Below are 25,913 nucleotides of genomic sequence, written 5' to 3'. Positions count from 1 at the left end.
AGAGGGATACCTCGCCAGTACCTCGCCAGGCATTTCAGCCTATCAGTACCCGCTAGAGCTCGTTGTTGGGCGTCTCCTTTAGCATACACATCAGATGCATATCAACCTGCAACATGCAGCAAACAGAAGCACCAACACTTGATAAATAGTGCATAAACTATTGTAAATAATTAATTTCATGAAGAAATATTAGTGTAAAAGCACCAATAACAATAGACAATAACAATAGTTATTTGTTCAGATAGAGTCAAGGATATGTTTTGTATAATTCTGCAAAGTCCCACAACAAAAATGTGGGCCTATAGCCTATTTTAGTTTCCCTTCTGATAAATACATGACAGTGTAATTAATCCATTTGATCAACTTGATTTGTAGATTTGATTAGTAATAAGAGTTTTAGTGGGGCGGCAGGGTAGCCTAGTGGTTAGAGCATTAGGCTAGTAACCACAAGGTTGCAAGATCAAATCCCCGAGCTGACAAGGTACAAATCTGTCGTTCTGCCCCTGAACAGGCAGTTAACCCACCGTTCCTAGGCCGTCATTGAAAATAAGAATTTGTTCTTAACTGACTTGCCTAGTTAAATAAAGGTCAAATATTAGTAATTCATACAGTTCCAGCTTCTTTTGACAAAGTAGAAACAAAAACACATAATGATAATAGTATATATAACCAGCCAGGTCACAGGTCAAATTAAAAGCACCAGTGCATCAACTATTGTAAAGTTTGAATTGTTTTGTAGCCAGAGCAATGCTGCTGCGTGAGTGGTCATGTGCTGAATGTAGAGACAGTGGAGTGGTCATGTGCTGAATGTAGGGACAGTGGAGTGGTCATGTGCTGAATGTAGAGACAGTGGAGTGGTCATGTGCTGAATGTAGGGACAGTGGAGTGGTCATGTGCAGAACGTATGGACAGTGGAGTGGTCATGTGCTGAATGTAGGGACAGTGGAGTGGTCATGTGCTGAATGTAGGGACAGTGGAGTGGTCATGTGCTGAACGTAGGGACAGTGGAGTGGTCATGTGCTGAATGTAGGGACAGTGGAGTGGTCATGTGCTGAATGTAGAGACAGTGGAGTGGTCATGTGCTGAACGTAGGGACAGTGGAGTGGTCATGTGCTGAATGTAGGGACAGTGGAGTGGTCATGTGCTGAATGTAGGGACAGTGGAGTGGTCATGTGCTGAATGTAGGGACAGTGGAGTGGTCATGTGCTGAATGTAGGGACAGTGGAGTGGTCATGTGCTGAATGTAGAGACAGTGGAGTGGTCATGTGCTGAATGTAGGGACAGTGGAGTGGTCATGTGCTGAATGTAGGGACAGTGGAGTGGTCATGTGCTGAATGTAGGGACAGTGGAGTGGTCATGTGCTGAATGTAGGGACAGTGGAGTGGTCATGTGCTTAATGTAGAGACAGTGGAGTGGTCATGTGCTTAATGTATGGACAGTGGAGTGGTCATGTGCTTAATGTAGAGACAGTGGAGTGGTCATGTGCTGAATGTAGAGACAGTGGAGTGGTCATGTGCTGAATGTAGGGACAGTGGAGTGGTCATGTGCTGAATGTATGGACAGTGGAGTGGTCATGTGCTGAATGTAGAGACAGTGGAGTGGTCATGTGCTGAATGTAGGGACAGTGGAGTGGTCATGTGCTGAATGTAGAGACAGTGGAGTGGTCATGTGCTGAATGTAGAGACAGTGGAGTGGTCATGTGCTGAATGTAGGGACAGTGGAGTGGTCATGTGCTGAATGTAGAGACAGTGGAGTGGTCATGTGCTGAATGTAGAGACAGTGGAGTGGTCATGTGCTGAATGTAGGGACAGTGGAGTGGTCATGTGCTGAATGTAGAGACAGTGGAGTGGTCATGTGCTGAATGTAGAGACAGTGGAGTGGTCATGTGCTGAACGTAGGGACAGTGGAGTGGTCATTTGCTGAATGTAGGGACAGTGGAGTGGTAATGTGCTGAATGTAGAGACAGTGGAGTGGTCATGTGCTGAATGTAGAGACAGTGGAGTGGTCATGTGCTGAATGTAGGGACAGTGGAGTGGTCATGTGCTGAATGTAGAGACAGCACGGATATTCTTGAAAAAGTGACATTTGGAAATAGAGCTGCACCTCTTGAATTATGGGAGTTATTTGACACGTAGGACGTCCTACAGAACATTGTCTTGGTGCCTGGCTTGGTACCAACGTCCTACAGCACATTGTCTTGGCGCCTGGCTGGGTACCAACATCCTACAACACATTGTCTTGGTGCCTGGCTGGGTACCAACATCCTACAACACATTGTCTTGGTGCCTGGCTGGGTACCAACGTCCTACAGCACATTGTCTTGGTGCCTGACTGGGTACCAGGGTCCTACAGCACATTGTCTTGGTGCCTGGCTGGGTACCAGGGTCCTACAACACATTGTCTTGGTGCCTGGCTGGGTACCAGGGTCCTACAGAACATTGTCTTGGTGCCTGGCTGGGTACCAACGTCCTACAGCACATTGTCTTGGTGGCTGGCTGGGTACCAACGTCCTACAGAACATTGTCTTGGTGCCTGACTGGGTACCAACGTCCTACAGCACATTGTCTTGGTGCCTGGCTGGGTACCAGGGTCCTACAGCACATTGTCTTGGTGCCTGGCTGGGTACCAACGTCCTACAACACATTGTCTTGGTGCCTGGCTGGGTACCAGGGCCCTACAGAACATTGTCTTGGTGCCTGGCTGGGTACCAGGGTCCTACAGAACATTGTCTTGGTGCCTGGCTGGGTACCAGGGTCCTACAGAACATTGTCTTGGTGCCTGACTGGGTACCAGGGTCCTACAACACATTGTCTTGGTGCCTGGCTGGGTACCAGGGTCCTACAGCACATTGTATTGGTGCCTGGCTGGTTACCAGGGTCCTACAACACATTGTCTTGGTGCCTGGCTGGGTACCAGGGTCCTACAACACATTGTCTTGGTGCCTGGCTGGGTACCAACGTCCTACAGCACATTGTCTTGGTGCCTGACTGGGTACCAACGTCCTACAGCACATTGTCTTGGTGCCTGGCTGGGTACCAACGTCCTACAGCACATTGTCTTGGTGCCTGACTGGGTACCAGGGTCCTACAGCACATTGTCTTGGTGCCTGGCTGGGTACCAACATCCTACAGCACATTGTCTTGGTGCCTGGCTGGGTACCAACGTCCTACAGCACATTGTCTTGATGCCTGGCTGGGTACCAACGTCCTACAGAACATTGTCTTGGTGCCTGGCTGGGTACCAGGGTCCTACAGAACATTGTCTTGGTGCCTGACTGGGTACCAGGGTCCTACAACACATTGTCTTGGTGCCTGGCTGGGTACCAGGGTCCTACAACACATTGTCTTGGTGCCTGACTGGGTACCAGGGTCCTACAGAACATTGTCTTGGTGCCTGGCTGGGTACCAGGGTCCTACAGCACATTGTCTTGGTGCCTGGCTGGGTACCAGGGTCCTACAGCACATTGTCTTGGTGCCTGGCTGGGTACCAGGGTCCTACAGCACATTGTCTTGGTGCCTGGCTGGGTACCAACGTCCTACAGAACATTGTCTTGGTGCCTGACTGGGTACCAGGGTCCTACAGCACATTGTCTTGGTGCCTGGCTGGGTACCAGGGTCCTACAGCACATTGTCTTGGTGCCTGGCTGGGTACCAACGTCCTACAGAACATTGTCTTGGTGCCTGGCTGGGTACGAACGTCCTACAGAACATTGTCTTGGTGCCTGACTGGGTACCAGGGTCCTACAGCACATTGTCTTGGTGCCTGACTGGGTACCAGGGTCCTACAGCACATTGTCTTGGTGCCTGACTGGGTACCAGGGTCCTACAGCACATTATCTTGGTGCCTGGCTGGGTACCAACGTCCTACAACACATTGTCTTGGTGCCTGACTGGGTACCAATGTCCTACAGCACATTGTCTTGGTGCCTGGCTGGGTACCAACGTCCTACAGCACATTGTCTTGGTGCCTGACTGGGTACCAGGGTCCTACAGCACATTGTCTTGGTGCCTGGCTGGGTACCAACATCCTACAGCACATTGTCTTGGTGCCTGGCTGGGTACCAACGTCCTACAGCACATTGTCTTGGTGCCTGGCTGGGTACCAACGTCCTACAGAACATTGTCTTGGTGCCTGGCTGGGTACCAGGGTCCTACAGAACATTGTCTTGGTGCCTGACTGGGTACCAGGGTCCTACAACACATTGTCTTGGTGCCTGGCTAGGTACCAGGGTCCTACAACACATTGTCTTGGTGCCTGGCTGGGTACCAGGGTCCTACAGAACATTGTCTTGGTGCCTGGCTGGGTACCAGGGTCCTACAGCACATTGTCTTGGTGCCTGGCTGGGTACCAGGGTCCTACAGCACATTGTCTTGGTGCCTGGCTGGGTACCAGGGTCCTACAGCACATTGTCTTGGTGCCTGGCTGGGTACCAACGTCCTACAGAACATTGTCTTGGTGCCTGACTGGGTACCAGGGTCCTACAGCACATTGTCTTGGTGCCTGGCTGGGTACCAGTGTCCTACAGCACATTGTCTTGGTGCCTGGCTGGGTACCAACGTCCTACAGAACATTGTCTTGGTGCCTGGCTGGGTACGAACGTCCTACAGAACATTGTCTTGGTGCCTGACTGGGTACCAGGGTCCTACAGCACATTGTCTTGGTGCCTGACTGGGTACCAGGGTCCTACAGCACATTGTCTTGGTGCCTGACTGGGTACCAGGGTCCTACAGCACATTGTCTTGGTGCCTGGCTGGGTACCAACGTCCTACAACACATTGTCTTGGTGCCTGGCTGGGTACCAGGGTCCTACAGAACATTGTCTTGGTGCCTGGCTGGGTACCAGGGTCCTACAGCACATTGTCTTGGTGCCTGGCTGGGTACCAGGGTCCTACAGCACATTGTCTTGGTGCCTGGCTGGGTACCAACGTCCTACAGAACATTGTCTTGGTGCCTGACTGGGTACCAGGGTCCTACAGCACATTGTCTTGGTGCCTGGCTGGGTACCAGGGTCCTACAGCACATTGTCTTGGTGCCTGGCTGGGTACCAACGTCCTACAGAACATTGTCTTGGTGCCTGGCTGGGTACGAACGTCCTACAGAACATTGTCTTGGTGCCTGACTGGGTACCAGGGTCCTACAGCACATTGTCTTGGTGCCTGACTGGGTACCAGGGTCCTACAGCACATTGTCTTGGTGCCTGACTGGGTACCAGGGTCCTACAGCACATTGTCTTGGTGCCTGGCTGGGTACCAACGTCCTACAACACATTGTCTTGGTGCCTGGCTGGGTACCAGGGTCCTACAGAACATTGTCTTGGTGCCTGACTGGGTACCAGGGTCCTACAGCACATTGTCTTGGTGCCTGACTGGGTACCAGGGTCCTACAGCACATTGTCTTGGTGCCTGGCTGGGTACCAATGTCCTACAGCACATTGTCTTGGTGCCTGGCTGGGTACCAATGTCCTACAGCACATTGTCTTGGTGCCTGGCTGGGTACCAACATCAACACATTGTCTTGGTGCCTGACTGGGTACGAACGTCCTACAACACATTGTCTTGGTGCCTGGCTGGGTATCAGGGTCCTACAACACATTGTCTTGGTGGGTTAAGTTAAGAATAGGTGTGAAAAAACAGGAAAAATGCTCTAAATAGTTTTCTGTTTGTGATTTCAACATTCTGACAAATTAGTTGTGTTGGGAAATATATATATATATTTTAGGAAATGAAACGTGGTGGTTCTAGTGTTAACCCAACCCCTCTGAATCAGAGAGTGGCACCAGGCTAGTCTCACGGAAATACAAATACATTAAATCCAAGAAAGGGCTGGTGGGAACTATTGATAACAAAATAGGAGTTAAGCCATCACTATATTTAGAATCGAGAACCACTAGAGTCTGTCGAGCTTGTGAATCCTGTTCCTTACCCTGGTTGTTTTGTGCTCTCCAGCGCCCCCTGTCTGTGTGTATGGAGGCAGACACTGTAAAGGGCTGTGGGGAGTGTGGGGCTTACATGTGTTCAGCTATGGGATGGCAGGACTGTGGACAGAGATTCTACTGCCCATTCTGTGGGAAACTCCGTGAAGGTAAGATATATTTATCCTGCTCAATGTCTTCTGTTCTCTTCTCAGCCTGGAACAGGCTTCTGTTCTCTCCCTGCCCTTTCTCTTATTCTCCTTTACATAACTCATGTTCCCTCTGTTTCTGTCCGTCTTTACTCTGTCTCTCCCTCCTAATCGTTACTCTCTCCCTCCCCTGTCTCTCTCTCTCCCCCTCCCCTGTCTCTCCCTCTGTCTCTCTCTCTGTCTCTCTCTCTGTCTCTCCCCCTGTCTCTCTATCTGTCTCTCCCTCCTAATTCGTTATCCTTTTACTCTCTCTCTCCCCCTCCCCCTCCCCCTCCCTCTGTCTCTCTCTCTGTCTCTCCCTCTGTCTCTCCCTCTCTCTCCCTCTGTCTCTCCCTCCTAATCGTTATCCTTTTACTCTCCCCCTCCCCTGTCTCTCTCTCTCCCCCTCCCCTGTCTCTCTCTCTCCCCCTCCCCTGTCTCTCTCTCTCCCTCCCCTGTCTCTCTCTCTCCCTCTCCCCTGTCTCTCTCTCTCCCCCTCCCCTGTCTTTCCCTCTGTCTCTCAGTTGGATGGCAGCATTACCAGCCAACCCAGGGAGTAGAGGGGAACAGAGTGGACAGAGAGCAGAGACCTGAGCTCAGTCTGGGCTCCTATGAGATACTGGACAGTCAACAGGATGTGCCTGCTGCTGTGTTGCTCCTGGCTGTGGATGTGTCTGCTGCAGCTCTGAGAGGAGGACACCTGGAGCTCATCAGTCAGCAGCTACGTTCTCTACTCACATCACTAAATAGGTAAAACACACACACACACACACACACACACACACACACACACACATACACACACAACATCATACTTAGTGAGATCCCTCTTTGTTTGTTTAAGGGAGGAAGGTGCGTTCCAATCAGATGTCCGTGTGGGGTTGATGACCTATGACAGCCGGATCCACCTCTATGACCTCAGCCCTGCCCTGTCCCGCCCACACATGCTGGTCGTCACGGAGACGGAGGACCTGCAGCTTCCTGTGAGGGAGGGGCTTCTGGTTCCACTCAAAGACTGCATAGACAGTATCAACAGGTAGGTTCGACACTCTTAAACATAAAAAAGTGCTATCTAGATCCTAAAATGGTTCGTCGGCTGTCCCCCTCCTCTCTGTGCTGTGTTGTGTAGTGTCCTGCAGCGTATCCCTCTGTTCAGTGCAGAGTTTGAGGAGGCCAGTGGCGTTCTCCTGGAGCTGCCTGTTAAGGCTGGACTGGTCGTTCTACAGGTCAGAACCTCTATCTAACACACACACACACACACACCAACTCTGAAGAAGAGTCTAGAATTGTCTTGAGACAACTCAGTAGTGGAGATATAACACAGGGCTTCTCTTCTCACCCTGCAGGAGTTGGGTTGTCCTGGCAAGCTGCTGGTCTTCCAAACTGCTCCCTTCATCGAGGGGACACACACACACAACTCCTCTAGCTTCTTCAGCTCCAACAAACCAAAGGTGTACATACACACACACACACACACACACACACACACACACACAACTCCTCTAGCTTCTTCAGCTCCAACAAACCAAAGGTGTACATACACACACACACACACACACAACTCCTCTAGCTTCTTCAGCTCCAACAAACCAAAGGTAAACACACACACACACACACACACACACACACACACACACACACACACACACTCTCATTCAGTAATTTAACCCTTTTCTTCTCTCGCTCTGTTTTGTATCCCAGTCTCTGTTTCAGCCTCCGGACCCTGCTGTCTCATTGGCTAAGGAGTGTGTCAGTCAGGGCTGTGGCGTGCACCTGTTTGTGTTCTCCCAGCAGGATGTGGGCGGGGCTTGGCCGGGACATGTTCCTTACCTGACAGGTGGAGAGCTGCACTGCTACCACAGTCTCCAGGTAGCAGACCAGACATTAAGGAATGCAGGAATGTTACATGTGGCTAAACACTTGAGATAGAGTAATTAAAAAGAACCCCACTAATTAGTGGGAAAAAATGGAAAAAATGTTTTATCTAAACACTGCTGCCATTCATTTCTAATGTGGAAAGTTGTGAAATGACCTTAGGGCACTTTCCCATACACTAGATGACCATAAGTATGTGGACACCTGCTCGTCTAACATCTCATTCCAAAATCATGGGCATTAATATGGAGCTGGTCCCCCTTTTGCTGCCATAACAACCTCCACTCTGCTGGGAAGGCTTTCCACTAGATGTTGGAACATTGCTGAGGGGACTTGCTTCCATTCAGCCACAAGAGCATTAGTGAGGTTGGGCACTGATGTTGGGCGATTAGGCCTGGTTCCAATTCATCCCAAAGGTGTTCGATGGGGTTGAGGTCAGGGCTCTGTGCAGGCCAGTCAAGTTCTTCCACACCAATCTCGACAAACCATTTTCATATGGAACTCGCATTGTGCACGGAGGCATTATCATGCTGAAACAGGAAAGGGCCTTTCCCAAAACTGATTCCACAAAGTTGGAAGCAGAGAATCTAGAATGCTGTAGCGTTAAGATTTCTCTTTCACTGGAACTTAGTGGCTCGATCCAATGAAAGACAACCACAGACCATTATTCCTCTTACACCAAACTTTACAGTTGTCACTATGCATTGGGGCGGGTAGCGTTCTCCTGGCATCCGCCAAACCCAGATTTGTCCGTTGGACTGCTAGATGGTGAACCGTAATTCATCACTCCAAAGAACACATTTCCACTGCTCCAGAGTCCAATGGCGGTGAGCTTTACACCACTCCAGACGACGCTTGGCATTGCACATGGTGATCTTAGGCTTGTGTGCGGCTGCTTGGCCATGGAAACCAATGTCATGAAGCTCCAGATGAACAGTTCTTGTGCTGACGTTGCTTCCAGAGGAGGTTTGGAACTCAGTAGTGAGTGTTGCAACCGAGGTCAGATGATTTACATGCTTCAGCACTCGGCGGTCCTGTTCTGTGAGCTTGTGTACCCCTTCACGGCTGAGCCGTTGTTGCGCCTAGATGTTTCTACTTCACAATAAAAGCACTTACAGTTGACCGGGGCAGCTCTAGCTGTGGTTTGTTGGAAATGTGGCATCCTATGACGGTAAGTGAAAGTCACCGAGCTCTTCAGTAAGGCCATTCGACTGCTAATGTTTGTCTATGGAGATTGCATGGGTGTGTGCTCGATTTTTATACACCTGTCAGCAACGGATGTGGCTGAAATAGGCAAATCCACTAATTTGAAAAGGTGTCCACATACAGTTGAAGTCGGAAGTTTACACACACCTTAGCCAAATACATTTAAACTCAGTTTTTCACAATTCCTGACATTTAATCCTAGTAAAAAAAATCCCTGTCTTATGTGCGTTAGGATCACCACTTTATTTTAAGAAAGTGAAATGTCAGAATAATAGTAGAGAGAATGATTTACTTCAGCTTTTATTTCTTTCATCACATTCCCAGTGGGTCGGAAGTTTACATACACTCAGTTAGTATTTGGTAGCATTGCTTTTAAATTGTTTAACTTGGGTCAAACATTTCGGGTAGCCTTCCACAAGCTTCCCACAATAAGTTGGGTGAATCTTGTCTCATTCCTCCTGACAGAGCTGGTGTAACTGAGTCAGGTTTGTAGGCCTCCTTGCTCGCACACGCTTTTTCAGTTCTGCCCACAAATGTTCTATCAGGGCTTTGTGATGGCCACTCCAATACCTTGACTTTGTTGTCCTTAAGCCATTTTGCCACAACTTTGAAAGTATGCTTGGGGTTAATGTCCATTTGGAAGACCCATTTGCTAACAAGCCTTAGCTTCCTGACTGATGTCTTGAGATGTTGCTTCAATAATCCACATAATTTTTCTGCCTCATGATTCCATCTATTTTGTGAAGTGCACCAGTCCCTCCTGCAGCAAAGCACCCCCACAACATGATGCTGCCACCCCCGTGCATCACAGTTGGGATGGTGTTCTTCAGCTTCCAAGCCTCCCCTTTTTCCTCCAAACATAACGATGGTCATTATGGCCAAACAGTTCTATTTTTGTTTCATCAGACCAGAGGACATTTCTCCAAAAAGTAAGATCTTTGTCCCCATGTGCAGTTACAACCCGTAGTCTGTTTTTTTTATGGCGGTGTTGGAGCAGTGGCTTCTTCCTTGCTGAGTGGCCTTTCAGGTTATGTCGATATAGGACTCGTTTTACTGTGGATATAGATACTTTGTACCTGTTTCCTCCAGCATCTTCACAAGGTCCTTTGCTGTTGTTCTGGGATTGATTTGCACTTTTTGCACCAAAGTACGTTCATCTCTAGGAGACAGAACGCATCTCCTACCTTTTTTAAAAATGATTTTTTTTAACCTTTATTTAACTAGGCAAGTCAGTTAAGAACAAATTCTTATTTTCAATGACGGCCTAGGAACAGTGGGTTAACTGCCTGTTCAGGGGCGGAACGACAGATTTGTACCTTGTCAGCTCGGGGGTTTGAACTTGCAACCTAGTCCAACATTGGGGCGGCAGCGTAGCCTAGTGGTTAGAGTGTTGGACTAGTAACTGGAAGGTTGCGAGTTCAAACCCCCGAGCTGACAAGGTACAAATCTGTCGTTCTGCCCCTGAACAGGCAGTTAACCCACTGTTCCCAGGCCGTCATTGAAAATAAGAATATGTTCTTAACTGACTTGCCTGGTTAAATAAAGGTAAAAAAAAAAAATTCTAACCACTAGGCTACCCTGCCGCCCGAGGGTAGCCCATACCTGAGCGGTATGACGGCTGCGTGGTCCCATGATATTTATACTTGCGTACTGTAAGTACGTACTTGCGTATTGTTTGTACATGGTACCTTCAGGCATTTGGAAATTGTTCCCAAGGATGAACCAGACTTGTGGAGGTCTACAATTTTTGGAAATTCTGGAATTGTCATACAGTGAATTATAAGTGAAATCATCTGTCTGTAAACAATTGTTGGAAGAATTACACGTGTCATGCACGAAGTAGATGTCCTACCCGACTTGCCAAAACTATAGTTTGTTAACAAGAAATTTGTGGAGTGGTTGAAAAACGAGTTTTAATGACTCCAACCTAAGTGGATGTAAACTTCCCACTTCAACTGTACTTTTGTATATATAGTGTAGTTCTGTATGATCAAGATACTAGAGCGTTTGGTACCCTGATCTGCGCTATAAAGCGTGTGTAAAATGCAAACGAACCATGACTGAAACCAATCCTGGACCTAGCGGGTCCAAGATCCAGGACCAAAGTACCAGGTATTGTGATGCAGCAGCACCGTGAATCGCCTGGAACCTTTTTGCTAACGTCACAGGTCTTGTGAATGCAAAACATATTTGTAGAATTCTCAACAAACGCTTCAGGAAACCAAACAAGCGAACCAAATTTAAAATGTGAAAAAACCCTAAGTTTGGGGTGCACAATTCTAATTCAACATCTAACTGATGTTCCAGGGAGAGTTGGACAGAGAGCGTTTCAGCAGTGACCTGAGGAGGACTGTAGAGACAGAGACGGGCTATAGGGCCACACTCAGGGTACATGTCAGTAAAGGTAAGACCAGATCTCTCCTTTCCTCTGTATGTCTCTGTCTCTTTCTCTTTCTCTCTCTCTACCAAGACAACGTGATGATATACATGTGTTCTGATAAAGTTATTGATCTCTGTCCCTCTAGATCTGCGCGTGTCAGGGTGTTATGGCTCGTTCGTCCCCGGGCCCAACCCCGCACACGTCACCATGGCAACCCTTGATTGGCGTACGACACTGGCCGTAGAGTTAACACACAGCAGAGCTCTGGACGAAAAGAGGGGCGTGGTCATACAGGTGGGTGGAGTTTTGCTGTAGAAGCACTTTGTGACAGTTGCTGATCTAAAATAGTCTAGAAAGACAGGTCGTTAGGTCAGAATACTGTAACATGTAAATAGTCTAGAAAGACAGGTCATAAGGTCAGAATACTGTAACATGTAAATAGTCTAGAAAGACAGGTCATAAGGTCAGAATACTGTAACATGTAAATAGTCTAGAAAGACAGGTCATAAGGTCAGAATACTGTAACATGTAAATAGTCTAGAAAGACAGGTCATAAGGTCAGAATACTGTAACATGTAAATAGTCTAGAAAGACAGGTCATAAGGTCAGAATACTGTAACATGTAAATAGTCTAGAAAGACAGGTCATAAGGTCAGAATACTGTAACATGTAAATTGTCTAGAAAGACAGGTCATAAGGTCAGAATACTGTAACATGTAAATAGTCTAGAAAGACAGGTCATAAGGTCAGAATACTGTAACATATAAATAGTCTAGAAAGACAGGTCGTAAGGTCAGAATACTGTAACATGTAAATAGTCTAGAAAGACAGGTCATAAGGTCAGAATACTGTAACATGTAAATAGTCTAGAAAGACAGGTCATAAGGTCAGAATACTGTAACATGTAAATAGTCTAGAAAGACAGGTCATAAGGTCAGAGTACTGTAACATGTAAATAGTCTAGAAAGACAGGTCATAAGGTCAGAATACTGTAACATGTAAATAGTCTAGAAAGACAGGTCGTAAGGTCAGAATACTGTAACATGTAAATAGTCTAGAAAGACAGGTCATAAGGTCAGAATACTGTAACATGTAAATAGTCTAGAAAGGCAGGTCGTAAGGTCAGAATACTGTAACATGTAAATAGTCTAGAAAGACAGGTCATAAGGTCAGAATACTGTAACATGTAAATAGTCTAGAAAGACAGGTCATAAGGTCAGAATACTGTAACATGTAAATAGTCTAGAAAGACAGGTCATAAGGTCAGAATACTGTAACATGTAAATAGTCTAGAAAGACAGGTCATAAGGTCAGAATACTGTAACATGTAAATAGTCTAGAAAGACAGGTCATAAGGTCAGAATACTGTAACATGTAAATAGTCTAGAAAGACAGGTCAGAATACTGTAGCATGTAAATAGTCTAGAAAGACAGGTCATAAGGTCAGAATACTGTAGCATGTAAATAGTCTAGAAAGACAGGTCATAAGGTCAGAATACTGTAACATGTAAATAGTCTAGAAAGACAGGTCGTAAGGTCAGAATACTGTAACATGTAAATAGTCTAGAAAGACAGGTCGTAAGGTCAGAATACTGTAACATGTAAATAGTCTAGAAAGACAGGTCGTAAGGTCAGAATACTGTAACATGTAAATAGTCTAGAAAGACAGGTCATAAGGTCAGAATACTGTAACATGTAAATAGTCTAGAAAGACAGGTCATAAGGTCAGAATACTGTAACATGTAAATAGTCTAGAAAGACAGGTCATAAGGTCAGAATACTGTAACATGTAAATAGTCTAGAAAGACAGGTCATAAGGTCAGAATACTGTAACATGTAAATAGTCTAGAAAGACAGGTCATAAGGTCAGAATACTGTAGCATGTAATTGTATTTGTCAACACTGTTGTATTATGTCTTTGCCAAGCTATGAAGCTTTACTACATGTTGATGATACTGTTACCCTTTCATTCTCTCCTAAGACCGTCCTGTCCTACACCAGCCAGCAGGGAGAGAGGAGGACCAGGGTCCACAGTCTGTCTCTGTGCTGCTCACCCCACCTACTGGACACCTTCTGTAACTGCCAGGCCCAGACTCTGCTCACCTTCTACTGCAAGAAGAGTAAGATCACTCACTGACTAACCCTAACCTTAACCCTAACCTTAACCTTAATCCTAACCTTAACCCTAACATGCACCCTTACCTTAACCCTAACCTTAACCCTAACCCTAACCTTAACCTTAACATTCTACTGCAAGAAGAGTAAGATCACTCACTGACTAACCCTAACCTTAACCTTAACCCTAACCTTAACCTTAACATTCTACTGCAAGAAGAGGGAGATCACTCACTGACTAACCCTAACCTTAACCCTAACCCTAACCTTAACCTTAACATTCTACTGCAAGAAGAGGGAGATCACTCACTGACTAACCCTAACCTTAACCCTAACCTTAACCTTAACATTCTACTGCAAGAAGAGGGAGATCACTCACTGACTAACCCTAACCTTAACCCTAACCCTAACCTTAACCTTAACATTCTACTGCAAGAAGAGGGAGATCACTCACTGACTAACCCTAACCTTAACCCTAACCTTAACCTTCTACTGCAAGAAGAGTAAGATCACTCACTGACTAACCTTAACCTTAACCCTAACCTTAACCCTAACCTTAACCTTAACCTTCTACTGCAAGAAGAGTAAGATCACTCACTGACTAACCTTAACCTTAATCCTAACCTTAACCTTAACCCTAACCTTAACCCTAACCTTAACTCTAACCTTAACCTTAATCCTAACCTTAACCCTAACATGCACCCTTACCTTAACCTTAACCCTAACCTTAACTCTAACCTTAACTCTAACCTTAATCCTAACCTTAATCCTAACCTTAATCCTAACCTTAATCCTAATCCTAACCTTAACCTTAATCCTAACCTTCACCCTAACATGCACCCTTAACCTTAATCCTAACCTTAACCCTAACCTTAACCTTGTCCCTTTACTCTTCTTGCAGTAGAAGGTTGTCTCCAGTCTAGAAGACTTACTGTAGGAAGTGACTGATAATTACATAGATAATAAGTATACCCATTGGATAGGGGTAAAGTAGAGGAACTCTTCTAACCAGTCCTGGCTGGTTCTGTTTTTAACTGTTCATCTATATCAGAAAGTTATGAGTTAATATGTTATGTTTAGGACACTGCCTGAACACTGCCCTATATTCCTTCCTTCCTTCCTTCCTTCCTTCCTTCCTTCCTTCCTTCCTTCCTTCCTTCCTTCCTTCCTTCCTTCCTTCCTTCCTTTCTCTCTCTGGCTCTCTCGCTCGCTCTCGCTCTCTCTCCTCCAGTGTACTGTGCCGTGTTGGAGCGCCCTCTACAGGAGCTGAGAGAGGAACTGCAGACGGAGGTGACAGAGTCGTTGGCCTGCTATAGGAAACACTGCAGCTCCTCCTCTGTGTCCCCGGGACAGGTGAGTGGACATTGGACATCATGGATTTGAATAGCACTTTTCTCCCTGTCAAGAGTTCATGTGGTTGTTGTGGATATCTCATCAAGCTCCTCATACATACAGTATTTCCTCTCTACTTTTCTATAAACAAAAAGAGTTTCCCATTTAGTAAAGGTTATAAAGAGTTTCCCATTTAGTAAAGGTTATAAAGAGTTTCCCATTTAGTAAAGGTTATAAAGAGTTTCCCATTTAGTAAAGGTTATAAAGAGTTTCCCATTTAGTAAAGGTTATAAAGAGTTTCCCATTTAGTAAAGGTTATAAAGAGTTTCCCATTTAGTAAAGGTTATAAAGAGTTTCCCATTTAGTAAAGGTTATAAAGAGTTTCCCATTTAGTAAAGGTTATAAAGAGTTTCCCATTTAGTAAAGGTTATAAAGAGTTTCCCATTTAGTAAAGGTTATAAAGAGTTTTCCATTTAGTAAAGGTTATAAAGAGTTTCCCATTTAGTAAAGGTTATAAAGAGTTTCCCATTTAGTAAAGGTTATAAAGAGTTTCCCATTTAGTAAAGGTTATAAAGAGTTTCCCATTTAGTAAAGGTTATAAAGAGTTTCCCATTTAGTAAAGGTTATAAAGAGTTTCCCATTTAGTAAAGGTTATAAAGAGTTTCCCATTTAGTAAAGGTTATAAAGAGTTTCCCATTTAGTAAAGGTTATAAAGAGTTTCCCATTTAGTAAAGGTTATAAAGAGTTTCCCATTTAGTAAAGGTTATAAAGAGTTTCCCATTTAGTAAAGGTTATAAAGAGTTTCCCATTTAGTAAAGGTTATAAAGAGTTTCCCATTTAGTAAAGGTTATAAAGAGTTTCCCATTTAGTAAAGGTTATAAAGAGTTTCCCATTTAGTAAAGGTTATAAAGAGTTTCCCATTTAGTAAAGGTTATAAAGAGTTTCCCATTTAGTAAAGGTTATAAAGAGTTTCCCATTTAGTAAAGGTTATAAAGAGTTTCCCATTTAGTAAAGGTTATAAAGAGTTTCCCATTTAGTAAAGGTTATAAAGAGTTTCCCATTTAGTAAAGGTTATAAAGAGTTTCCCATTTAGTAAAGGTTATAAAGAGTTTCCCATTTAGTAAAGGTTATAAAGAGTTTCCCATTTAGTAAAGGTTATAAAGAGTTTCCCATTTAGTAAAGGTTATAAAGAGTTTCCCATTTAGTAAAGGTTATAAAGAGTTTCCCATTTAGTAAAGGTTCTAAAGAGTTTCCCATTTAGTAAAGGTTCTAAAGAGTTTCCCATTTAGTAAAGGTTCTAAAGAGTTTCCCATTTAGTAAAGGTTCTAAAGAGTTTCCCATTTAGTAAAGGTTCTAAAGAGTTTCCCATTTAGTAAAGGTTATAAAGAGTTTCCCATTTAGTAAAGGTTATAAAGAGTTTCCCATTTAGTAAAGGTTATAAAGAGTTTCCCATTTAGTAAAGGTTATAAAGAGTTTCCCATTTAGTAAAGGTTATAAAGAGTTTCCCATTTAGTAAAGGTTATAAAGAGTTTCCCATTTAGTAAAGGTTATAAAGAGTTTCCCATTTAGTAAAGGTTCTAAAGAGTTTCCCATTTAGTAAAGGTTCTAAAGAGTTTCCCATTTAGTAAAGGTTCTAAAGAGTTTCCCATTTAGTAAAGGTTATAAAGAGTTTCCCATTTAGTAAAGGTTATAAAGAGTTTCCCATTTAGTAAAGGTTATAAAGAGTTTCCCATTTAGTAAAGGTTATAAAGAGTTTCCCATTTAGTAAAGGTTATAAAGAGTTTCCCATTTAGTAAAGGTTATAAAGAGTTTCCCATTTAGTAAAGGTTATAAAGAGTTTCCCATTTAGTAAAGGTTCTAAAGAGTTTCCCATTTAGTAAAGGTTCTAAAGAGTTTCCCATTTAGTAAAGGTTCTAAAGAGTTTCCCATTTAGTAAAGGTTCTAAAGAGTTTCCCATTTAGTAAAGGTTATAAAGAGTTTCCCATTTAGTAAAGGTTATAAAGAGTTTCCCATTTAGTAAAGGTTATAAAGAGTTTCCCATTTAGTAAAGGTTATAAAGAGTTTCCCATTTAGTAAAGGTTATAAAGAGTTTCCCATTTAGTAAAGGTTATAAAGAGTTTCCCATTTAGTAAAGGTTATAAAGAGTTTCCCATTTAGTAAAGGTTATAAAGAGTTTCCCATTTAGTAAAGGTTATAAAGAGTTTCCCATTTAGTAAAGGTTATAAAGAGTTTCCCATTTAGTAAAGGTTATAAAGAGTTTCCCATTTAGTAAAGGTTATAAAGAGTTTACAGGAAAAACTTCAAACAACATCAAGGCAGTGAAAATAGCTCTTTATGCCTGGTTTAACTGAGGTGATTTTCTCTCTGTGTGTCTCTCTTTTAGTCCCCAGTGCCTGAAGACCCTGCCAGTCTACTTCAACAGCCTGAGTTGTGTGTGTTTGTCTCTGTGTGTATCTTACTATAGCTGGTCCTACCCCAGCACCTGAAGACCCTGCCAGTCTACCTCAACAGCCTGAGTTGACTGTGTGCATCTCTGTGTGTATCTTACTATAGCTGGTCCTACCCCAGCACCTGAAGACCCTGCCAGTCTACCTCAACAGCCTGAGTTGACTGTGTACATCTCTGTGTGTCTCTCTTTTAGTCCCCAGCACCTGAAGACCCTGCCAGTCTACCTCAACAGCCTGAGTTGACTGTGTACATCTCTGTGTGTCTCTCTTTTAGTCCCCAGTGCCTGAAGACCCTGCCAGTCTAGCTCAACGGCCTGAGTTGACTGTGTACATCTCTGTGTGTCTCTCTTTTAGTCCCCAGTGCCTGAAGACCCTGCCAGTCTAGCTCAACAGCCTGAGTTGACTGTGTACATCTCTGTGTGTCTCTCTTTTAGTCCCCAGTGCCTGAAGACCCTGCCAGTCTACTTCAACAGCCTGAGTTGACTGTGTACATCTCTGTGTGTCTCTCTTTTAGTCCCCAGTGCCTGAAGACCCTGCCAGTCTACTTCAACAGCCTGAGTTTACTGTGTGCATCTCTGTGTGTATCTTACTATAGCTGGTCCTACCCCAGCACCTGAAGACCCTGCCAGTCTACCTCAACAGCCTGAGTTGACTGTGTGCATCTCTGTGTGTATCTTACTATAGCTGGTCCTACCCCAGCACCTGAAGACCCTGCCAGTCTACCTCAACAGCCTGAGTTGACTGTGTGCATCTCTGTGTGTATCTTACTATAGCTGGTCCTACCCCAGCACCTGAAGACCCTGCCATTCTACCTCAACAGCCTGAGTTGACTGTGTGCATCTCTGTGTGTATCTCTTTTAGTCCCCAGTACCCGAAGACCCTGCCAGTCTAGCTCAACAGCCTGAGTTGACTGTGTACATCTCTGTGTGTCTCTCTTTTAGTCCCCAGTACCCGAAGACCCTGCCAGTCTAGCTCAACGGCCTGAGTTGACTGTGTACATCTCTGTGTGTCTCTCTTTTAGTCCCCAGTACCCGAAGACCCTGCCAGTCTACCTCAACAGCCTGAGTTGACTGTGTACATCTCTGTGTGTCTCTCTTTTAGTCCCCAGTACCTGAAGACCCTGTCAGTCTACCTCAACAGCCTGAGTTGACTGTGTGCATCTCTGTGTGTATCTTACTATAGCTGGTCCTACCCCAGCACCTGAAGACCCTGCCAGTCTACCTCAACAGCCTGAGTTGACTGTGTGCATCTCTGTGTGTATCTCTTTTAGTCCCCAGTACCCGAAGACCCTGCCAGTCTAGCTCAACAGCCTGAGTTGACTGTGTACATCTCTGTGTGTCTCTCTTTTAGTCCCCAGTGCCTGAAGACCCTGCCAGTCTAGCTCAACGGCCTGAGTTGACTGTGTACATCTCTGTGTGTCTCTCTTTTAGTCCCCAGTGCCTGAAGACCCTGCCAGTCTACTTCAACAGCCTGAGTTGACTGTGTACATCTCTGTGTGTCTCTCTTTTAGTCCCCAGTGCCTGAAGACCCTGCCAGTCTAGCTCAACAGCCTGAGTTGACTGTGTACATCTCTGTGTGTCTCTCTTTTAGTCCCCAGTGCCTGAAGACCCTGCCAGTCTACTTCAACAGCCTGAGTTGACTGTGTACATCTCTGTGTGTATCTTACTATAGCTGGTCCTACCCCAGCACCTGAAGACCCTGCCAGTCTACCTCAACAGCCTGAGTTGACTGTGTGCATCTCTGTGTGTATCTTACTATAGCTGGTCCTACCCCAGCACCTGAAGACCCTGCCATTCTACCTCAACAGCCTGAGTTGACTGTGTGCATCTCTGTGTGTATCTCTTTTAGTCCCCAGTACCCGAAGACCCTGCCAGTCTAGCTCAACAGCCTGAGTTGACTGTGTACATCTCTGTGTGTCTCTCTTTTAGTCCCCAGTACCCGAAGACCCTGCCAGTCTACCTCAACAGCCTGAGTTGACTGTGTACATCTCTGTGTGTCTCTCTTTTAGTCCCCAGTACCTGAAGACCCTGTCAGTCTACCTCAACAGCCTGAGTTGACTGTGTGCATCTCTGTGTGTATCTTACTATAGCTGGTCCTACCCCAGCACCTGAAGACCCTGCCAGTCTACCTCAACAGCCTGAGTTGACTGTGTGCATCTCTGTGTGTATCTTACTATAGCTGGTCCTACCCCAGCACCTGAAGACCCTGCCATTCTACCTCAACAGCCTGAGTTGACTGTGTGCATCTCTGTGTGTATCTCTTTTAGTCCCCAGTACCCGAAGACCCTGCCAGTCTAGCTCAACAGCCTGAGTTGACTGTGTACATCTCTGTGTGTCTCTCTTTTAGTCCCCAGTACCCGAAGACCCTGCCAGTCTAGCTCAACGGCCTGAGTTGACTGTGTACATCTCTGTGTGTCTCTCTTTTAGTCCCCAGTACCCGAAGACCCTGCCAGTCTACCTCAACAGCCTGAGTTGACTGTGTACATCTCTGTGTGTCTCTCTTTTAGTCCCCAGTACCTGAAGACCCTGTCAGTCTACCTCAACAGCCTGAGTTTACTGTGTGCATCTCTGTGTGTATCTTACTATAGCTGGTCCTACCCCAGCACCTGAAGACCCTGCCAGTCTACCTCAACAGCCTGAGTTGACTGTGTGCATCTCTGTGTGTATCTTACTATAGCTGGTCCTACCCCAGCACCTGAAGACCCTGCCAGTCTACCTCAACAGCCTGAGGAAGAGTGAAGTTCTGCTTCCCGGCCTCCGCAGTTCAGTACACCAACGCCTGCAGCTCCGCTGTCAAGTGGTCTCCATGGATACCAAGACCACAGCAGGACACTTCTACCCTCTGCTGCTACCACTGGTAAGGGGTGGTGGGGGTGGTGTTGGTGTTGGTGGTGAGGGTGATGGTAGTGATGATGGGGATGGTGATGGTGGGGGTGGTGATGATGTTGGTGGTGATGGTGGGGGTGGTGATGAGGGTGGGGGTGATGATGGTGGGGGTGATAGTAGTGATGGTGATGGTAGTGGGGGTGGTGGATGGTGATGATGATGACATCACATGGAATAAATACATAAATACATAGCCACATCAGTTTCTCTGTCACAGCATCTCCCTCCCTCTCTCACACTGACTCCACTATGTCTCTTCCTCCTCCAGCCAGTAGGTGGCGATACCTCCAGTCCTCTCAGCCTAGGGGAGGCTGTTCGCTGCACTGCTGCTAGCCTGGACCATGGAGTTCTCTACCTGGTCCACGGACCCCTGGTTCTGCTACTCTGGGTGGGCCACAACATCTCCAACACCTCCCTGGTCCAACTCTTCAACATCACCTGTCTGTCCACACTACCCTCTGGAGAGGTGAGCGAGGGGGGGAGGGAGGATGGGTGAGAGGGGAGACAGTGAGGGAATGTGAAGGATGAGGGCGTGGAAGTGGAATACATCGGAAATTATTTGTGGAAAGACGTGAAAGGACCACTGCTGATTTTAAAGTCGATATCTACAGTATTTTTAATATGTGTCTCTGTGTGTGTCTGTGCAGACGAAGCTGCCTGTGCTGGACAACCCTCTGTCTGTTAGTGTGAGGTCACTTATCAACACTCTGAACTCACAGACACACTATACTCGCAAGGTGAGGCTCTGGAAAACGTCCTTCTTGGGGTTGGCATGAACGTTGGAGAGAGGAGGTTAAGTAGTTGTGACAACATAACCTCTGACTAATATTTTAGGTATGACTGACTGTGTGTGTGTCTCTCTCTCCCCAGCTGCGTGTGGTGAAGCAGGGGGACAGCTGTGAGGAGGCTCTACAGCGCCTCCTGGTAGAAGACAAGAGTCCCAACGGGGGAGCGAGCTACGCTGACTTCCTGTACCACCTCCATGTCAACTCTATACAACTGCTGGTTCATTAGTTGTAAAATGGTTTGAACTGGAAAACGCAAACGTGGGTTTCTTATTGGACAAGTCCAGCTAATCCCTCCCATGTTTCACTCAGCTTTTCTTCTGTTTGGTGCGTAATGAACATGACCATGGTGTTTTCAGCAGTATGGCCAGGGGTTTTTACAGATCACCTCAACCACACGTGAATGATCATATCCTTATTTGACTTACAGTATGCAACTGGTTGTTGTACTTGACGTTCATCAGCAAAAGGTGATGTCTTATTTGTTTGACTGTTGTAGTAATAACTTTTCAAATCAAATAACATTTCATTGGTCACATACACGTGGTTAGCAGATGTTATTGGTCACATACACATGGTTAGCAGATGTTATTGGTCACATACACATGGTTAGCAGATGTTAATGGTCACATACACATGGTTAGCAGATGTTATTGGTCACATACACATGGTTAGCAGATGTTATTGGTCACATACACATGGTTAGCAGATGTTATTGGTCACATACACGTGGTTAGCAGATGTTATTGGTCACATACACATGGTTACCAGATGTTATTGGTCACATACACATGGTTAGCAGATGTTATTGGTCACATACACATGGTTAGCAGATGTTAATGGTCACATACACATGGTTAGCAGATGTTATTGGTCACAGACACATGGTTAGCAGATGTTATTGGTCACATACACATGGTTAGCAGATGTCATTGGTCACATACACATGGTTAGCAGATGTTATTGGTCACATACACATGGTTAGCAGATGTTATTGGTCACATACACATGGTTAGCAGATGTTAATGGTCACATACACATGGTTAGCAGATGTTAATGGTCACATACACATGGTTAGCAGATGTTAATGGTCACATACACATGGTTAGCAGATGTTATTGGTCACATACACATGGTTAGCAGATGTTATTGGTCACATACACATGGTTAGCAGATGTTAATGGTCACATACACATGGTTAGCAGATGTTAATGGTCACATACACATGGTTAGCAGATGTTAATGGTCACATACACATGGTTAGCAGATGTTAATGGTCACATACACATGGTTAGCAGATGTTAATGGTCACATACACATGGTTAGCAGATGTTAATGGTCACATACACATGGTTAGCAGATGTTAATGGTCACATACACGTGGTTAGCAGATGTTATTGGTCACATACACATGGTTAGCAGATGTTATTGGTCACATACACATGGTTAGCAGATGTTAATGGTCACATACACATGGTTAGCAGATGTTATTGGTCACATACACATGGTTAGCAGATGTTATTGGTCACATACACATGGTTAGCAGATGTTATTGGTCACATACACGTGGTTAGCAGATGTTATTGGTCACATACACATGGTTACCAGATGTTATTGGTCACATACACATGGTTAGCAGATGTTATTGGTCACATACACATGGTTAGCAGATGTTAATGGTCACATACACATGGTTAGCAGATGTTATTGGTCACAGACACATGGTTAGCAGATGTTATTGGTCACATACACATGGTTAGCAGATGTCATTGGTCACATACACATGGTTAGCAGATGTTATTGGTCACATACACATGGTTAGCAGATGTTATTGGTCACATACACATGGTTAGCAGATGTTAATGGTCACATACACATGGTTAGCAGATGTTAATGGTCACATACACATGGTTAGCAGATGTTAATGGTCACATACACATGGTTAGCAGATGTTATTGGTCACATACACATGGTTAGCAGATGTTATTGGTCACATACACATGGTTAGCAGATGTTAATGGTCACATACACATGGTTAGCAGATGTTAATGGTCACATACACATGGTTAGCAGATGTTAATGGTCACATACACATGGTTAGCAGATGTTAATGGTCACATACACATGGTTAGCAGATGTTATTGGTCACATACACATGGTTAGCAGATGTTATTGGTCACATACACATGGTTAGCAGATGTTAATGGTCACATACACATGGTTAGCAGATGTTAATGGTCACATACACATGGTTAGCAGATGTTATTTGTCACATACACATGGTTAGCAGATGTTATTACGAGTGTAGCGAAATGCTTATGCTTCTAGATCTGGGATAAGAATATATAAGTATAAAATATATGGATGAGCAGTGACAGAGCGGCTAAGATGCAATAGACAGTAAAGAATAGATAGTGAAGGAATCAGTATATACATATGAGATGAGTAATGCGAGATATGTGGCATTATTAAAGTGACTAGTGATCCATGTATTAAAGTGGCCCATGATATCAAGTCTGTATGTAGACAGCAGCCTCTCTGTGCTAGTGATGGCTGTTTAACAGTCTGATGGCCTTGAGATAGGTTTGACATGTTTATGTTAAAGCTGTGTGTGTGTGTGTGTGTGTGTGTGTGTGTGTGTGTGTGTGTGTGTGTGTGTGTGTGTGTGTGTGTGTGTGTGTATATGTGCGTGTGTGTGTGGTGTATAAACTGTTGACTACTGTTATTTTCTCTGACTGTTAGTAGTGTAGATAACTGTCAGCATCTCTCATCTGGATGAAGACAGAAGGGTTGATATGTTCATTTAGTCCATGACAACACTCTAATCCCTCCATGTCATGTGGTGTGTGTGTGAGAACGTATGCATATGTACAACCCTCTACTGTACTAACAAATTGCTGAAATAAACATGACTTTTATGCACAGAGTCATAGAAAATGTTGTTAAATTTAGTAACCTAAATCAGGGTCACACAGAGTGTTTCTTGGTAGTGTTAAACAGTATACACCTCACACACATGGTTATGGGATTAAAACAACACCTGTACCATGTCAGATATAGAGTTGTATTCAGTTTTAAGTTTGCATTCCAGTGTTACAACTAATTTCGTAGTTTTGATGTCTTCACTAATATTCTACAATGTAGAAAATAGTCAAAAATAAAGAAAAACTTTTGACTGGTACTGTATACTGAACAAAAATATAAATGCAACATGTAAAGTGTTGGTCGCATGTTTCCTGAGCAGAAATAAAAGATCCCAAAAATTGCCCATACGTACAAAAAGCTTAATTCTCTCAAATGTTGTGCACAGATTTGTTTACATCCCTGTTAGTGAGCATTTCTCTTTTTCCAAGATAATCCATCCACCTGACAGGTGTGGCATATCAAGAAGCTGATTAAACAGCATGATCATTACACATGTGCACCTTGTGCTGGGGGACAATAAAAAGCCACTCTAAAATGTACAGTTTTGTCACACAACACAACGCCACAGATGTCTCAAGTTGAGGGAGTGTGCAATTGGCATGCTGACTGCAGGAATGTTCACCAGAGCTGTTGCCAGAGAATTGAATTTTCATTTCTCTACCATAAGCCACCTCCAACGTCGTTTTAGAGAATTTGGCATTAAGTCCAACCGGCCTCACAACCGCAGGCCATGTATATGGTGTCATGGGTGAGCGATTTGCTGATGTCAACGTTTTGAACAGAGTGCCACATGGTGGCGGTGGGGTTATGGTATGGGCAGGCATAAGCTACGGACAATTAACAAATTGCATTTTATCGATGTCAATTTGAATGCACAGAGATACCATGATGAGATCCTGAGGCCCATTGTCCTTCCATTCATCCGCCTGCCTCACCTTATGTTTCAGCACGATAATGCACAGCCCCATGTCGCAAGGATCTGTACACAATTCCTGGAAGCTGAACATGTCCCAGATCTTCCATGGCCTACATACTCACCAGACGTGTCAACCATTGAGCATGTTTGGGATGCTCTGGATCGACCTGTACAACAGAGTGTTCCAGTTCCCTCCAATATCCAGCAACTTCACACAGCCAATGAAGAGCAGTGGGACAACATTCCACAGGCCACAATCAACAGCCTGATTAACTCTATGTGAAGGAGATGTGTCACGCTGCACGAGGCAAATGGTCACACCAGATTTCTGACCCACGGTTTTCTGACCCACGCCTATACTTTTTTTGTAATGTATATGGGGACCAACAGATGCACACATTCGGAAAGTATTCAGACCCCCTTTTCCCCACCTTTTGTTACGTTACAGCCTTATTCTAAAATGTATTAAATTAAAAATGTTCCTCATCAATCTACACGCAGTACCCCAACAGGACAGCGACCCTAAGAATACAGCCAAGACAACGCAGGAGTGGCTTTGGGACAAGTTTCTGAATGTTCTTGAGTGGCCCAGCCAGAGCCCGGACTTGAACCCAATCGAACATCACTGGAGAGACCTGAAATTAGCTGTGCAGCGACGCTCCCCATCTAACCTGACAGAGCTTGAGAGGATCTGCAGAGAAGAATGGGAGAAACTCCCCAAATACAGATGTGCCAAGCTTGTAGCATCATATCCAAGAAGACTTGAGGCTTTAATCACTGCCAAAGGTGCTTCAACAAAATATTGAGTAAAGGGTCTGAATATTTATGCAAAATAAAAAAATAACCAGTTTTTGCTTGGTCATAATGGGATATTGCTTGGTCATAATGGGATATTGTGCATAGAGAGATGAGGGATAAAATAACAATTTAATACATTTTAGAATACGT

General features: G+C 44.8%; 1 protein-coding gene across 2 annotated transcripts in view; it reads left to right on the top strand.

Annotated features, from left to right (window-relative positions):
* si:dkey-13n15.2 (protein transport protein Sec24C) overlaps positions 1 to 24,050 on the top strand; it is a 32,424-nt gene extending 8,374 nt beyond the window's left edge. Inside the window, exons 7-20 of one of the 2 annotated variants that reach the window (XM_090191175.1) lie at positions 5,946 to 6,081; positions 6,624 to 6,849; positions 6,944 to 7,135; positions 7,229 to 7,325; positions 7,446 to 7,550; positions 7,801 to 7,968; positions 11,488 to 11,584; positions 11,706 to 11,854; positions 13,542 to 13,680; positions 14,907 to 15,028; positions 20,131 to 20,310; positions 20,608 to 20,805; positions 20,987 to 21,076; positions 21,210 to 24,050. In XM_090191175.1, coding sequence (XP_090047301.1) covers positions 5,946 to 6,081; positions 6,624 to 6,849; positions 6,944 to 7,135; positions 7,229 to 7,325; positions 7,446 to 7,550; positions 7,801 to 7,968; positions 11,488 to 11,584; positions 11,706 to 11,854; positions 13,542 to 13,680; positions 14,907 to 15,028; positions 20,131 to 20,310; positions 20,608 to 20,805; positions 20,987 to 21,076; positions 21,210 to 21,353 — 2,043 coding nt within the window. In that variant the 3' untranslated portion in view covers positions 21,354 to 24,050. Of the gene's footprint in view, positions 1 to 5,945; positions 6,082 to 6,623; positions 6,850 to 6,943; positions 7,136 to 7,228; positions 7,326 to 7,445; positions 7,551 to 7,800; positions 7,969 to 11,487; positions 11,585 to 11,705; positions 11,855 to 13,541; positions 13,681 to 14,906; positions 15,029 to 17,471; positions 17,544 to 20,130; positions 20,311 to 20,607; positions 20,806 to 20,986; positions 21,077 to 21,209 lie in introns of those variants that run through there. The other variant, XM_090191176.1, reaches the window with a different exon arrangement.
* The last annotated feature ends 1,863 nt before the right edge of the window (positions 24,051 to 25,913 follow it).

The sequence above is a fragment of the Oncorhynchus mykiss genome, chromosome 11 (assembly GCF_057628025.1).
Source record: "Oncorhynchus mykiss isolate SJ-2025 chromosome 11, ASM5762802v1, whole genome shotgun sequence".
Lineage (NCBI taxonomy): Eukaryota > Metazoa > Chordata > Actinopteri > Salmoniformes > Salmonidae > Oncorhynchus > Oncorhynchus mykiss.
Note: the sequence above shows the minus strand (reverse complement) of the source record. Positions and strands in the feature narration are given on the sequence as shown.